General features: G+C 40.3%; 1 protein-coding gene across 1 annotated transcript in view; it reads left to right on the top strand.

Annotated features, from left to right (window-relative positions):
- Positions 1 to 1,582: 1,582 nt before the first annotated feature.
- Positions 1,583 to 14,384, top strand: part of LOC146633359 (protein shisa-8) — a 132,494-nt gene continuing 119,692 nt past the window's right edge. Inside the window, exon 1 of the mRNA XM_085351451.1 lies at positions 1,583 to 2,148. Within this exon, the coding sequence (XP_085207577.1) occupies positions 1,583 to 2,148 (566 nt within the window). The remainder of the gene's footprint in view (positions 2,149 to 14,384) is intronic.

Here is a 14,384-nt window from a genome sequence, read left to right as displayed (position 1 = left end):
CCCCCCCTCTCTCTCATCTCTCCTCGCCTAAGCACTTGAAGGGCAGGACTGAGCGGGCTGATAGACAGAGTACCCAGCTGGTGTCCTGGGTCTGTTAGAGACCCTGGGATCCACGGAGAGGAGGGGTTTCAGTGGAGCACACACAGAGCAGCAGCAACAGGAGCCCGGTGCCCGCAGAGCACGAAAAACCACTGGACTCTTGTGGGTCGCTTAAAAGAGACTGACACTGACAGTGTGCTATCACCAGGGGGATTGGAGCTGTATGTGTTCACAAAGTGAATGTGAGATTACGTGTACGCGAAAACACGCCTCAGGTGCAAGAGGGACGCTTTTGGACTGTAATCACCACAGGATTTTAGCTTGACGAGACCCTGGAGTAATTTCCCCAAAAAAACAGAACAGCTGTTGTTACCTGTTGGCTCTGACTGGAAATAGAAAGGAACTATCCAATACTGTCTTTAGTCATAAAAGCTGAATATTTAACAATACAAAAACTTCAGTGGATGAAAGACTGGAGCTGCGCTTCTAGGAGAGGAAGTAAACACCCACCAAAGTGGACTCAGGTGACAGCAAAAAGATGCCCACTACAAAAATAAAAAAGCTTTCTGTGAGCGCCGACGGTGAGAGTAAGAGGATGATGGATGCAAGTTAAATCTCAAGAGGGAGTAGTGGGTGACGAAGACAACTTAAGTGAAAAACTATTGATCAGAGTTTTTTTTATTCCCTTTTCTTTCTTTTTAATGATATCGCAACTGATTTGGCTCCATTGCCGAGCATTAGAGTTTTTTCCCCACACCGGAATATGAGTCCATCTTTGGAGTGAAAAGTTTTCCACGTGGGAACCCATGACTGCCTGCAGGTTTCAGAGATATCTGCCTTTACAGCTAGCAACATCAGGACCCCAGACTTCCCACTTTTTGCGGATTATTCGTTCACTCTGCGGGGGAGCTTACTGTCAGAAATGCCAGAGGCGAGTTCATCCGTAGGTAACGCGGCCTCCTAAACTGGATTCCCTCCAAGCCACCAGCTTTGGATTTGTCTACAACCGCCTCTGCTGTCTGCCGATGACATATGGCTTTGTAAAAGGTGACAGAAATTTTAGAATGCGCTTTGACACACACACCTACACGTATTTAACTGCCGAGGACTATCGTGTGTCTCTGCATGTGAGTTTCCGCTCACAAGGGCCCACGTTTACTTTAGCTAGGAGCATGTTAAAATGGGAGATTCTTTTTCCTCACTTGTTCTGCTCCCACAGTGACAGTTTAGTTTTCTGTAAATCGGAATTTTAATAACTAGTTAATGAAGGCTTTTTTAAAATGCTTCTTCAGATTATCACTCTGGGAAAAATCTCTTGATCTCTCCTCTTCAGCTTCCTGTTTCACTGATACTGTATCTCATTAAGTTGCACTGCTTGCACAGCAAAAAGATTCATTTATTTTCTATAACTAACAGCTCTGGGCAAGGAGGATATTTAACTCTCTATTTCTTTTATTTCTAACACCTAGGTGCTTTCAGTTGGAACTGTCATTAACTCTTACACATCAGGACTAACATCACAAGATACTGGAGTAAGACCAAGATGGCTGCCATCATTCATCCACTCTTGGTGAACTTATCTTTAGCCGTCCTCCTGGGTTTGATCTCTCTGGGAGGTCTGAACTTTCAGCCGTCAGGTCAGGCTTTGGCGCAGTTCTCTTCCAACAACCAGACAACAGAACCATCTACGTCACCAGAAGCAGCGCTAATAACCCCGACACCAGACACAGAGGAGCAAGCAGGTCCGACTGGGGATAACCGCTGTTGGGGTTACTATGATGTGATGGGCCAGTGGGACCCACCTTTTAACTGTAACGCAGGTATCTACCTGTTCTGTTGCGGTTCCTGCTTCTACCGCTTCTGCTGCCAGTTCAAAATCCACAGTTTGGATCAGACATCCTGTTCAAATTATGACACACCTGTGTGGGCAAACACGGGACGACCGGTGGCACCTGTTACAGAAGCCCAGGAGGAACCGGACCGGGATCGGACCCACATGATTGTGTATATTATCTGTGGAGTGGTGGCCATCATGGTGCTGGTGGGGATTTTCACCAAACTTGGGCTGGAGAAGAGTCAAGGAGGGCAGACCGACATGACCAACTCTAGGTAGGAACTGAGAAAAGTAAAACAATGAATGAAGTGATATGCAATAGATGAATGATACTGGGCATCGACTAAAGAGTTAAGTAAAAATATTTTTGAGGAAATTAAGTTTTTTGCCAAATGAGAGATAAATGTCTTTAAAGTTGCTAAAGCTAGCAGCCAGTTAACAAAGCTGCTTTTCTGGGTAGTATTCTCTATGTGAAGCTAAGCTAACCTTCTACTGGCCACACCTACATATTCAGACAATAAGTTGGTTCTGATTTTAGCAGACTATAGGGCTAGCATGCAACTCCAACAGAACCAAAGTAGCAGTGCAACCAAATTTTATTAGACTCATTTTGGTAATTTCCAGCTCTACATTTTATCCACTAAATCTACTAGCGTAGCTTTTGCATGACTGGGTATTTGTGCAACTCCCTACCTAGTATCCTCTCTCTTTTAGACAGCACTCCCTTTAAGACAGCGTTTTCCTGATTGGTTGCTTCTTGCAAAGAACGATTTTGATGATGGGTGGGGTTCCTGTGCTCTCAGCCAGAGAGAAATGTCAAACTATGGAGTTGTATCACAGAAAAAGAAGAAAGTTTCTTTTCTGTGAGAATAACCCTGCTTATTTGCAAACATGTCTTTGAAACTCATTTCAATTCACAGCCATAACATCCCATCTCCATGTCCAAGTCATTCTCTGAATGTTCAAGTATTTATTCTCAACATATGTGAAATGGGAAAACACATGGCTGAGAAGGTCACCAGCTCGGTAATGAATAAAGTGAGTGAATCACAGTGAGGTGATAATGGGTGTGAAGTTTGCAACCACGAGGGAGCAATGGATATGGTGATAGGGTGGGAAAGAGCGAAAGACCACAGGATGGAGGTCAGGCAGCAGGATGGAGATTCCAAAGGACAGATGATTTCGGAGGAAATGACAGTGAGGTTGCGTTGTGTTTTCTCTGCATCAGTGTAGCTGTTTCACATTGATGGGTGATTGATTGCTGTGACACAACTATGACTGTGGCAATGTGTGGCCTCCAGAGAGCAATGAGAAGAGAGAGTTGTTTTTTTTGTTTTTTTTTTGGAAGGGTGGAATATTGAGCGGATCTGACTGGAATGCAGCCAGTGGCTAATTCTAGTACAGAGAACGGGTGGGGGTGGGGGTGGGTGTATGTGCGTGGATGTGTGGGTGTGTGAGAGAGAGGGAGTGCTTGGTTTGACCGGATAGCCTGTTGGGTGTTAAGAGTAAGAGCTTCTTTAAAATCCTGTCATCGCCGCGTTTCCTCTCAACCTCCCCAAAGCATGATGAAGAGGAGAAGAGGAGGAGAAGGAAGAAGCAGTAGACATCAGCACTTGTTAATGTTAAACTGCACCATGCCACCAATAACACAATGAAAGATGGCATCGCTTGGCACATTTTATTACCCGAATCAAACAACTGCGTGAATTTGAATTCTTTAGTCCAAGGATTATTTGAGAAATCCTTCGGAAATCTGGTTGACTGTCTTCACCACATTCAAGGCATAATGTGAAAATAAATGTTCAGAAATGTTACGTGTATCCCTTTAATCGGCAGAATAGAAGTGACATAGGTTGATCACATGGTATTTACTGTAACTGTCCATCCTATAATAAAGCAAACAGCTTCATGGTAATAGTGCAAATTTTTCATGTAATGCAAAATTTATTTAAAAAAAACAATCAAGTCAATTTTCTAAGTCTAAGCAAATATCACCCCAGATTAAAATAATTAATATTCATTTTCAGCATTTTTATTAACAAACAAGCAAAACCACTTACTCCCTCCAAAAAAAGCAAAATCAAAGAAGTGCCAGTTAGATTGTTCATTATTGTAGGCTCATTTTAAAATAAAATATCTCATTTTGTCAGTTTAGGGTTTTGTTTCCTATGTTATGCCAGGAGATGGAAACATACTCATTATAAAAGTAATTTAACTGTTTTAAAGTATTTCTACTTTTCGTCACAGTTTTGCCAGACATAAATCAACGCAGCAGATAAACATCATCCACTGCTTTCTGTTAGGCTGATATCAGTAAACAAAGCTAATATCAGCCAAGACCAGTACTGCATACAGTATATACGTATTGTTACATAGACAACCAACAGAAGATTTTTAGATACTACAGCAACATCACATTATCTCCTCTAATGCTTCACTCCCTTTAAGAGTAAACATAGGATAACCTCCTTGAGACCAGCAAAAATAAGGGGTTGCCGGTAATTGCTGTGAATTGTTTTGCATTCGCCAACCCATTTGGAGTAGTTATGGTGACCAATTGTACATTTGCAAAGGCAAAGCCATTGCCCAGGTTGTCTAGTCTGACCAATCACGTTTTGACTTGGAGTGACTGGAATCACTCTCACACCGATTGCCAACATGGTGCAATACATCTGAGTCAGTCTGTGTGGATGAGCTCAATGTGTTTCTATGCGGTCCCCAACCCCCAGGCCATCAACCGGTACTGGTCCGTAAGTTGTTTGATACCAAGTTATGAGAGTTGAGGCTCGGCTGTGAAATTTATGGTTTTCAGGGTTTTTATCGGTTTTTATCGTTAACTCGGTTTCCCTGGGTCTTTTCCCTTGTGTTATGAATAATTCTTCTCTTATTTCTGATTAATGTGAATTTATGTTTATGTGGATGGCCACAGATTTGCAACAGAAAGCAACAGATCTGTAGTTTTTGCACATTTATCACAGTTAATAGCTGTATCATAGCAAATACTGATACTGTTGGTACTGTCAGGCTATCAGGTTGTTTCTATGATGAGGTATATAGTTTCCGGTTCACAGCAAGTCAGTGAACATGTCACATCTTCTTCTTTTATCAGATATTTTATATGCCATAATGTATTTATTTATCTTAGAGACAATACTGTATACCTTTTTCTTAAATGAAATATATATTTTTATGTCATAATATACATTTTCTGAACCGAATAATAATTATCCAATATTTTGCCTGTGTACTTAAACTTATCATTCTTATATTGAAATAGAAAAGTTCAGAAAAACAAAATTTAATCAAGTATCCTATTAAGCTATTGTAGTGAGACAGTGTGCACAGTACTGAAGAAGATCTAAATGTAACTGTAATAAACTGTTTTTTTTTTTTTATGTTTGCTGTAGGCCCATGTTACTTGCATCTTTGCATTTTGGAATGAGGGCTTGTTGTTTGGTTTATGCTCAGAATGTAAAACTTTCAAGGGTTGTACATGATCATAGAGACAGCTGAAAAAGACAGGAAAAGATATTCTTGTGTTTAAATGTCACATGAGTCTGACAGTCAGCGAGGAGGTAAAATTTCCATAATAGCGACACAAGGTGAACATTTGATTTGCTTTCTTTAACAGATTCAATAGTTTTAAAGTTTCACACTATTGTAAAAGCAAATCTGTCTTCATGTGTTTTTTGAAGCACTTGTTCATTCACCTTGAACATGCTTGCCTTTAATGGAAGCACAAAATGAATGCAGACATCATGGATTCAAGCAAAGGTCTCCAAGCAAGCTTGTTATTAACTCACAGGATGGGAAAGAGGTCAGAGACAGAGTGATGACCACTGCAGGAGAGGGACAAAACCAGGAGTGAGAAGATATCCAGAGGGAACAGAGGGATGATATTAAGTCACACCGGGGACTCGCTCATTTTACTATCCCATTGTTAAACACAGCCATTTACCTCATATCTGCCAAAGTATGTGTGTGAGTGTGTGTTGGTATAGGAGAAAGAGGAGAACCCGAGATATGACACATGAGCTAACCACTTCACTGATGTGACCAAAGACCAGTAATGAAAGGACAGTCTGTAGTAGCATTATTATGTGGTGGATGGAAGGATGAGAGGAACAAGCCATGAGAAAGGAAGCTTTTCCGATGAGTGAATGATTAATCCAGAGGGATTCCAAGACATTTTCACTCACAATGTGCCACAGAGAAACACCATATTTTAACACACAGGTACCTCTTTAATATCGACGTCCAGCGTGAGGTGGCATCTCCTACGATTTCACAAACCTACCATTCTTTTTCAGTTCTATAATTTCTATCACTGTTTGCTTTTCTGACATTAACTTGTTTACCATGACACTCTTTGGTTAGTGCTCCCTTATTGATGACACCAGCAGACCACTTTCCCCTGCAGTCAGATGTTAAGGGACTCCTATCGAACCCTATTGAAAAATGACACTGAAAGGGAACTCACTGTGTTACAATGTAAAGGCAACAGATCCTGACCAGGGTTCAGTATGTGATAGTTTGGGAGTGTGAACAGGCTATCAGTCCTGCTGACAGTAGTAGCCACTATAAAGTATACCTTGCTAGCATCATGTTGGACTGTCATTTGCCTTTTAAGCTAATGACGTATTCAACAAGGTGCTGGAAACATTCCTCAGAGATTTCAGCCAGTGTTGACATGATCCCATCACACGGTTGCTGCAGGTTTGTTAGCTGCACATCCATGTGAATCTCCCGTTCAACCACAAGGTGCTCTATTGGAGTGTGCTGAGGCCATTTGAGCACAGTGAACTCAGGTTCAAGAAACCAGTTTAAAAATTATTGGAGATTTATGACATGACATGTTATCCTGCAGGAAGCAGCCATCAGAAGATGGGTACACTGTGGTCATAAAAGGATGGACATATTCAGCAAAAATATTTAGGCAGACTGCGGCATTAAACCGCTGCCACAAGGCAGTGCCAGATTCTGACCTTATCATCTGAATGTTGTAGCAGAAATCAAGACTCATGAGACCATACAACATTTTTCCAATCTTCTATCCGGTTGTTCAGTGATGACGCGATGAATCCTACTTCCGGGCCTAAAGTAGTCTGCGTTTAATATGGCTTTTGTGTTGTTAACATGTTTAATGTTATGTATTTTCTTCTATTTGATCTCAAAAAGCTCCTAAAACAGTCAGTGATCACTGTTGACCTCCCTCGGCTTTTATTACCTCTAATCATTTATTTAAGCTCAGTTTTTAAAACCTTAGGATGTAGCTACAGCCCAGCCCATGCAGCAGTATATGAATGACTAACCTCGTATTGTGGATGGATTATCTCAGTTGTTCTCCTGGCTGAAGTTTGGTCCTTTTACAGCATCCTGCCATGCGATTACATTTGTTCCTGAGCACCGAGAACACTCACGTTAACCTTTATCGAGTGGAAAAAAAGTTAGCTTGTTTATAGTATGCTAACATAGCTGTGTCGCTAGTGGTCACGTAGCACATCATTATATACCAGCTAGCCAAACTTCAGTAACCCTACAAATGTCACTGCTTTTTAGTTTTCTGTCTTCATTTATGTTGGAAGTGATAGCAGAGCTGTACGTTTTAATTTGTTTCCAAAACCCCGCAGTCAGGACATGCTATATTGTATTTAGATAGAAGCTAGCGAGCTAACTCCCTGCTAACTTCTAACTCCGTTAAATGTCATAAATTCCATTTTCATGGATGCCTGGATGTTAAACTCAATTGTTACACCTGGTAGAGCAGAATGCTGATCATTTTATTAAAGATGAAAGACTTTAGACAGTTTTTCAACTCTCAGTAATGCCATAGTGATCGTTTGATATATGGACCTGCAGCGGAGTTTAGGTCCAGACACGGCTAGTGACGTCAGACTGAACAATCGGATTGTCCAATTGTTGACCATTCTGTTGCCCGTCTGTTAGCACAAAGCTCTGTGGCTTCTGACCTTGGGCATCAGCAAGGTGTTTCTGCCTGATAAACTAGAACTACTTACTGGGCCATTCTCTGTAAACCCTAGAGATGGTCATGCAGGAAAATCCCAGTAGATCAGCAGTTTCTGAAATACTCAGCCCAGTCCATTTGGCATCAACAACAATGTCACTCTTAAAGGCACTTAAATCACGTTTCTTCCACATTCTTACACTCAATTTAAACTTCAGGTTGTGTCAAACATGTCTACAAGCCTAAATGCATGTAGAGATAGTTATTGGCTGATTAGATATCTGCATTAATTGCACTTGAACACTTGTACCCAATGAAGTAGCCAGTGAGTGTAGTGTCTGTTTTGTCTGTAAGAGACACTTTTCTGCCAGGAAAGGCTGCGCCTCCGTGAAACTGTTTATCACATCGATTGCATGTCCATCAACAACTGAAAATTCATATTCAGCCTGCATACATTTGACCGAGAGACACCTTCACCTGGTTGCGGGCGACAAATCTATGCGTGTATGTGAGTTTGGGTGCATGTGTGTGTGCAGTCAACGAATAAATCCAGCCACAAAGCTGTTAAGGTGGTAATGCGCTGAAACCCTGGGTCAAGCAATCACAACAGCCAGTGGTGCAATGATAGAGCAGAAGACACACATGTGCACCTGGGCACACACACAAACCTCTCATTACGACCCTACAGTGAGCCCTCTCCCCCTCCTCTATGGCATAGCTTTTCGCCTCCCCAGTGGTTCTTGGTATTTTTGCTTTGCCGTCAGTCTGTCTGTGTCTGCACCTGTTGTGTGGGAACTGCTGCGAAGCAAAATTAAAAATGAATTGTATCTTTTGATACGTGATTCATCTGAGGGAATTAAAATACCACATTAATAAGAGCTCAGCTTGTGATTTTGTGGACTGCAGCGGCACTGAAGGCGCTGGAGGAAAACAAGTTGCTGTAGACAAGGGCCATTCATGGACCTGTACAAGATCACATTACCAAAAAAAAAAAAAAAAAACGCCTAAAGATATGTCTCCAAATAATCTATGCAGAAAGCACATTGGCTAACATGCTGATAATGCCAAAAATTAGAAGGCACTTGTATTGGGAATGCCTTGTTGTAAGCCCACCTTGCACACTATAGTCAGTTTATTTGTACAGCATTAATCAAAACACAGTGGCGCATTAAGCAATTATCATAAAACAATACTTAACAAGCAACAGCATTAATAATCCGAGTGCATGTTGTGAATTAATGGCAGAGTTAGCAGGATAAGCACAGCATGAAAACAGGTCAAATAAAGTGCATTCAAACTCATAGACTCTCTCAACAATTAATACTGTTTCACATATTTTTTTTATACATATCAAGTTTGCTGGGACATTTATACTGGCACCACTGTTTTTGCCAATTGATACAACCTCACTGGTCTAGTAGTACAATTTTTCTTTTACTGACATCAAACACTACGTTTGATGTCAGTAAATTAAGATTTACCGAAACATGCTCCGGCTTCCTGTTCGGTAGCTTTTCTGCCAGTGCTGATTGGATGCAACGAAAAACCATTTTTAACATTTCTGTGCCAATTTCGGTGAATGCTGGAAACAAACCAAAATAGAACTATTCTTATAACCTTTCTATAAAGTCCAAGTTGCAGTTGCATTAAGTAAGTGGGCTCTGGTCTGAATATCATTTAATGTTAATTTTAGTAAATATTAGAAATAAAATGAATCAACCGGTGTCTCATGTCATATGGTTATAAAGTTACAGGCACAAGAGTACGTGAAGTGCACACATGAAACTTGGTGAAAATAATTATGGGAATGGCAGAAGAAGTGAGACAGAGTAGAAAGTAGCAACATGTTGCCCCCAATTTGTAAGGATGATAGATGTACTTACACACATACACACACACAGGGCACAATGCACCACTTATCGGAAATTGTTCCACTGGAGGGCTGCGTGTTCAAGGTTACAGGTGATTGAATGACACACTGGGGATCTAAACAACCGTTTCCGTCGGCCATTCTCCTCCTTTACAGTATTGTGTTTCATCAAAAGTGCTTTCAATTTCAGTTATTGTTCAGGCACAGTGCCACTTTTTATCATTGCCTGACAGGTGTTTAGAGCCACTGGATAAATATGTGCACACAGCTCCAATTGTTTTTCTGCTTTTCTTGAAATAGTTAAAGCAATAACCAGATGAAACAACACTTAGTGGGTTGTGGAGTGCAATTAGTGTAATTGGTTTGTTTCTTAGACTATAGGGTGATGATGAGACTTAAATTTGTTAAAATAACAAGATATATATTTTATTTATCCCCAAACTTAGGGCACTACAGTGTTACAGCAGCCAAAACATGAACTGTCATAGAAAGAAGCTCAAAAAGGTTAAAAAAAAGAGAGAGAGAGATTAATGAATACAAACCTAAATATAATATAATAAGGGGATCTTAAATCTCAAATTAATGCAGTTTTTGTTGTATGAGATGGTGAAGCTTGTGTGTATCTGTCCTTGTCAAAGCACTGCTGTCTTCATCCCCTCACCAACAGCCAGTCATAGCAGATGGCTGCTCTTCTATTGTAGGGTGACTGTTGTTGGCGCCATAGACATAAAACTGAATTGAACTGAATACTGGAGAAAGTGATCAGCTGCACATCCAGTAATTAGAATAGGGGGTAGTCAGGTGGATAAGCCACTAATCATGGCTACAGTCAGTTTAATGATTGCTGCGTCAGCTGATGGAGGAATCCAAACCATGTGTTTACTCAAAGATGCCTCCTGAATGGAGAAACTAGTTGCATGCATTGCTCAGGTTTAATTTTGGCTTCAAATCCTGCAGGTTCCTTCTGGGACAACTCTGAGTTGTAGTTCTGCCCATAGATTTTCACTTGGATTCAGTTCAGGTGATTGGCTGGGTCACTCTAGCAGCTTCTTTTTCTTTCTCTGAAACCACTTGAGTTTCCTTGGCTGTGTTTGGGATTATTGTCTTGCTGAACTGTCTTCCCTGGTTTCATCTTCATCATCCTGGTACATGGGAGCAGATATTTATCAAGAAAGTCTGGGTACATTTTTCCATTAATCCTTCATTCAATTATATGAAGCGCGCCAATGCTGTATGTTTAAAAACAGCCCCGCACCATGATGTTCCTGCCTCCAAACTTCACTGTTGGTATTGTGTTTTTGGGGTGATATGCAGTGCCGTTTGAACTCCAAACATGGTGTCTATTCTGGCATCCAAAGAGTTAAATCTTGGTCTAATCTGACAGACTATATTCTCACAGTATTTCCTAGGTTTGTCTAAATGTTGTTCAGCAAACTTTAAACACACTTTTTTAAGATTTTTACTTACTGATTCCACCTGGTCGATTTATAGTGAAATAATGTTCTTTCCACTTCTGGGTTATGACCCCAACAGTGCCATAATCCAGAACCTGCAGTAGTTTAAAATTCTTCTCTAATCAATGCCATCAGTATGTTTCGCAACATTACAGTTTTGAATGTCTTGGTTTTAACCGTCATGAGCGGTTTCTTGTGTGACACCTTGGTAATAAGACACGTTTTTATAGGCCATCAGTTGGGACTGAACCAGCTAATAGGCACCTCCCTTTCTTCATGTGTTCAATACTGTTTCCCTGTGTGATTTCTCATTACTGTACATGAATTTATTTATGGGCATCTATAGCTTGATTTCTTTGGATGTGTGGATTGGATGTGTTGTTACCGAGAGCTGGTGAGAATGTCATGTCAATAGCACCTTTAGAAATATACTTACTTAGAAAATTGGTGACGCGTTCAATACTAATTTTACTCACCGTATGTCTGGAATAACACCACTTTTCAATCACAACCGCTGCAATCCCTCCATATTTCTTTTTAGATTAACATCCCTGTCTTTCCAAAAAAGTCCTGAAGCTATGTAAGGTCACACTGTGGTCTGAGAAGTGTGAATGTGACAATGTCTCGCCACGATGCTCTGTGACACTTCATGAAGCTCCATGATAAAGTCATTATAAATAAAACAACCACAATGGAAGCTGCTGCAACAGGCAGAACAACACCAGGAAAAAACAACTTGATAACAAAATAATGTGTAAAGTAGTTACCATGAAGATGTTTAGTGACGAAACCTGACAAACACAGGGAATGCCTTAAAACCAGGTCCTTCCAACTGACGTGTCTGTAACTCATCACTGATGTAAAGCATGCAGCAGTGCTAATATCGCCTTTGTTGTCAGTGCTGTTGTTATTCTCACCTTTCATTAACATAAGCGTGTTTTGGCTTCTATCTCGAAAACGCAGCAAGGCTGAGTTAGCTCATTAAATGCACGTCTCCCTCAAAGCTTAATCTGAAAATAAATTCTTTGATGCTGCTGCGGTATGAAAAATAGACTTTGCCTTTCCCAAAGTGCACAGCTAACTCAAATCAGCAAGGAATTATTGTTTATCCGTTTTATCGTCTTCTTTAAGGAGATGCTTACGGTTGTGAATATTTTCTACCTCAGTCTTGTTTGTGCCATCAAAGTCCATTACTGACTTCACTTTGTGTTTCTGTTCTTCACTTTGCCACTAAATCCACAGTTTAAAACACATAACAATGCCAAAGTTATCACCAGCAGCTCAACTCTAAAAGCGGTGAGAATATGCAAACATAAAAAGCACTAAAGCACACATTTTGCTTTTAGCTGACTCTGACTTTTATGTGCCAGCCTTAAAATTTTCTTTCATGTGTTTCAGTTATTGGAATGCTGCTCTGGAGGATATCAGGTCCATGTGTTTTATCCAGAAACTAGACTGACACATTCAGTTTTCTGGATATCACGTCTTTATGTGCTTATATTTCCATAAAATTATGTATGAATATCTTTTACTTGTAATAGAGTACTGTTTTGCTTTCATCATTGCTACTCTTGGTTGATGCATCCTTCTGGAAATGCTTATCAATACTTTGCATTTCCGCTTATACGGTGTGAATTTTTTACCTATTAGAGACGGCTGTATCAGTTGCGTTGTGATTGTAACTCCACACCACACCTCAGTGCAGCAGTGAGACCAGACTGCTGCAGAGCCCTGAAGTTCTTAAGCTCAACTGTTGCTGCAGTGGCTGTGAACCACATCAGCCGATCGCCAGACTTTCTCTGAATCTTAAACGTCCCCCTTCCTTTCTCTTTCACTATTTCTAATTTCCTGTTTGTCTTCCCATTTTTTTCCTGTATTTCCTCCTTCTACCTGGTTCCCCTCTCATGTTTCATGCACAACATCAACACTCTTTGTGGCAAAAACTGGGCAGTAAAATGTGCATGATAATTGATATACAGTACTGGTGTGTACATTATGCACACTGTTAAAATACTGGAAACTGTTGAAAGAGTTTTAAGAAACGTATTTAATTGATTAGTACCAAAATATGTGAGATAATCAGATGATATGCAAAATCTGTACGTCTTCAAAGGTGTAATTTCCACATTTTACTTTAGGTTGATCTTCATGCATCTTAAGTTTCAAGATGATACAATCTTTGTATACTAATTTCTGTTGCACTCAGTTATTTATGCCCTTTCTCCCTGAGTGTTGAGTTTTAGGTTGTATACAGACTGCTCTTTCTGATTGGTCAAGGTTTCTGGTAGATTAAAACAAAAACACTTTATCTATGTATGTTTCAGCAAACACCTATATCAAAAAACATCAATCCTACAGACTTATTTTCATTTAAATAAGCGCACCAACGTTACGAGAGTTTACAGCACGTTTACCATAAAGAGCTAAAGCACCACAGTTCACTGTCTGTTCAAAGAGAAACCACAATACAGATAAATGGAGTGTGATCGCTTCATAATGAGAGGTTTATTTTTGAGCCTAGCTGTGGGCTGTTAACAACAATCTGTGTCACTTTTGACTTTGCAATTTGGAGGCTCTGTAGGAGGTTTGTGAAGGCACAATTGCAAGTGGATATACTTACGTCTATATTTTCTCTGAAAGTACTTCAGTTAAACTCCGCTGACTGTGTGAGTCGCATTGTGTGTCTCTGAGCTTCTTTGTGACTGTGTATATTTGTGTGGGTATAAGTCTGTGTACAGTCTACATGGAGTTGGGAACATGCCGTCCAGCATGGGCTCTATTTTCACTCCAGTGATCCTAGTAATGGTCTTGTCCCACTGTAGACTGATGCTGGCTACAAGTCGACCTGACAGAATATCAACTGCTTACATGTAGCTGTTTGCTGAAGCGCACACAATAGAAAGCATTATCACTCACCCTGTGCTCTCTCTATCTATCTATCTATCTATCTATCTATCTATCTATCTATCTATCTATCTATCTATCTATCTATCTATCTATCTATCTATCTATCTAGAATATTTATGAACTAACTACGGCATTTACAAGCATATTGCAACATGTATTTTTCAATGAAATAAATATGCGTGTTATCCTCAGTCTCATATTTTCCTCTTCGGCTGCTTCAAACAAATGCAACAGTACAAACAGCTTAATTAAAAGCTCCTTCCACTTGGCCAGCTATGATATTTAACTTCAACACTTAAGGTTTCAAATAGTCTA

This window comes from Diplotaxodon limnothrissa, linkage group LG4, assembly GCF_057381915.1.
Source record: "Diplotaxodon limnothrissa isolate DT_005_m linkage group LG4, D_limnothrissa_male_GT1.1, whole genome shotgun sequence".
Classification (NCBI taxonomy): Eukaryota; Metazoa; Chordata; class Actinopteri; order Cichliformes; family Cichlidae; genus Diplotaxodon; species Diplotaxodon limnothrissa.
This window is presented reverse-complemented; position numbering and strand designations above follow the sequence as displayed.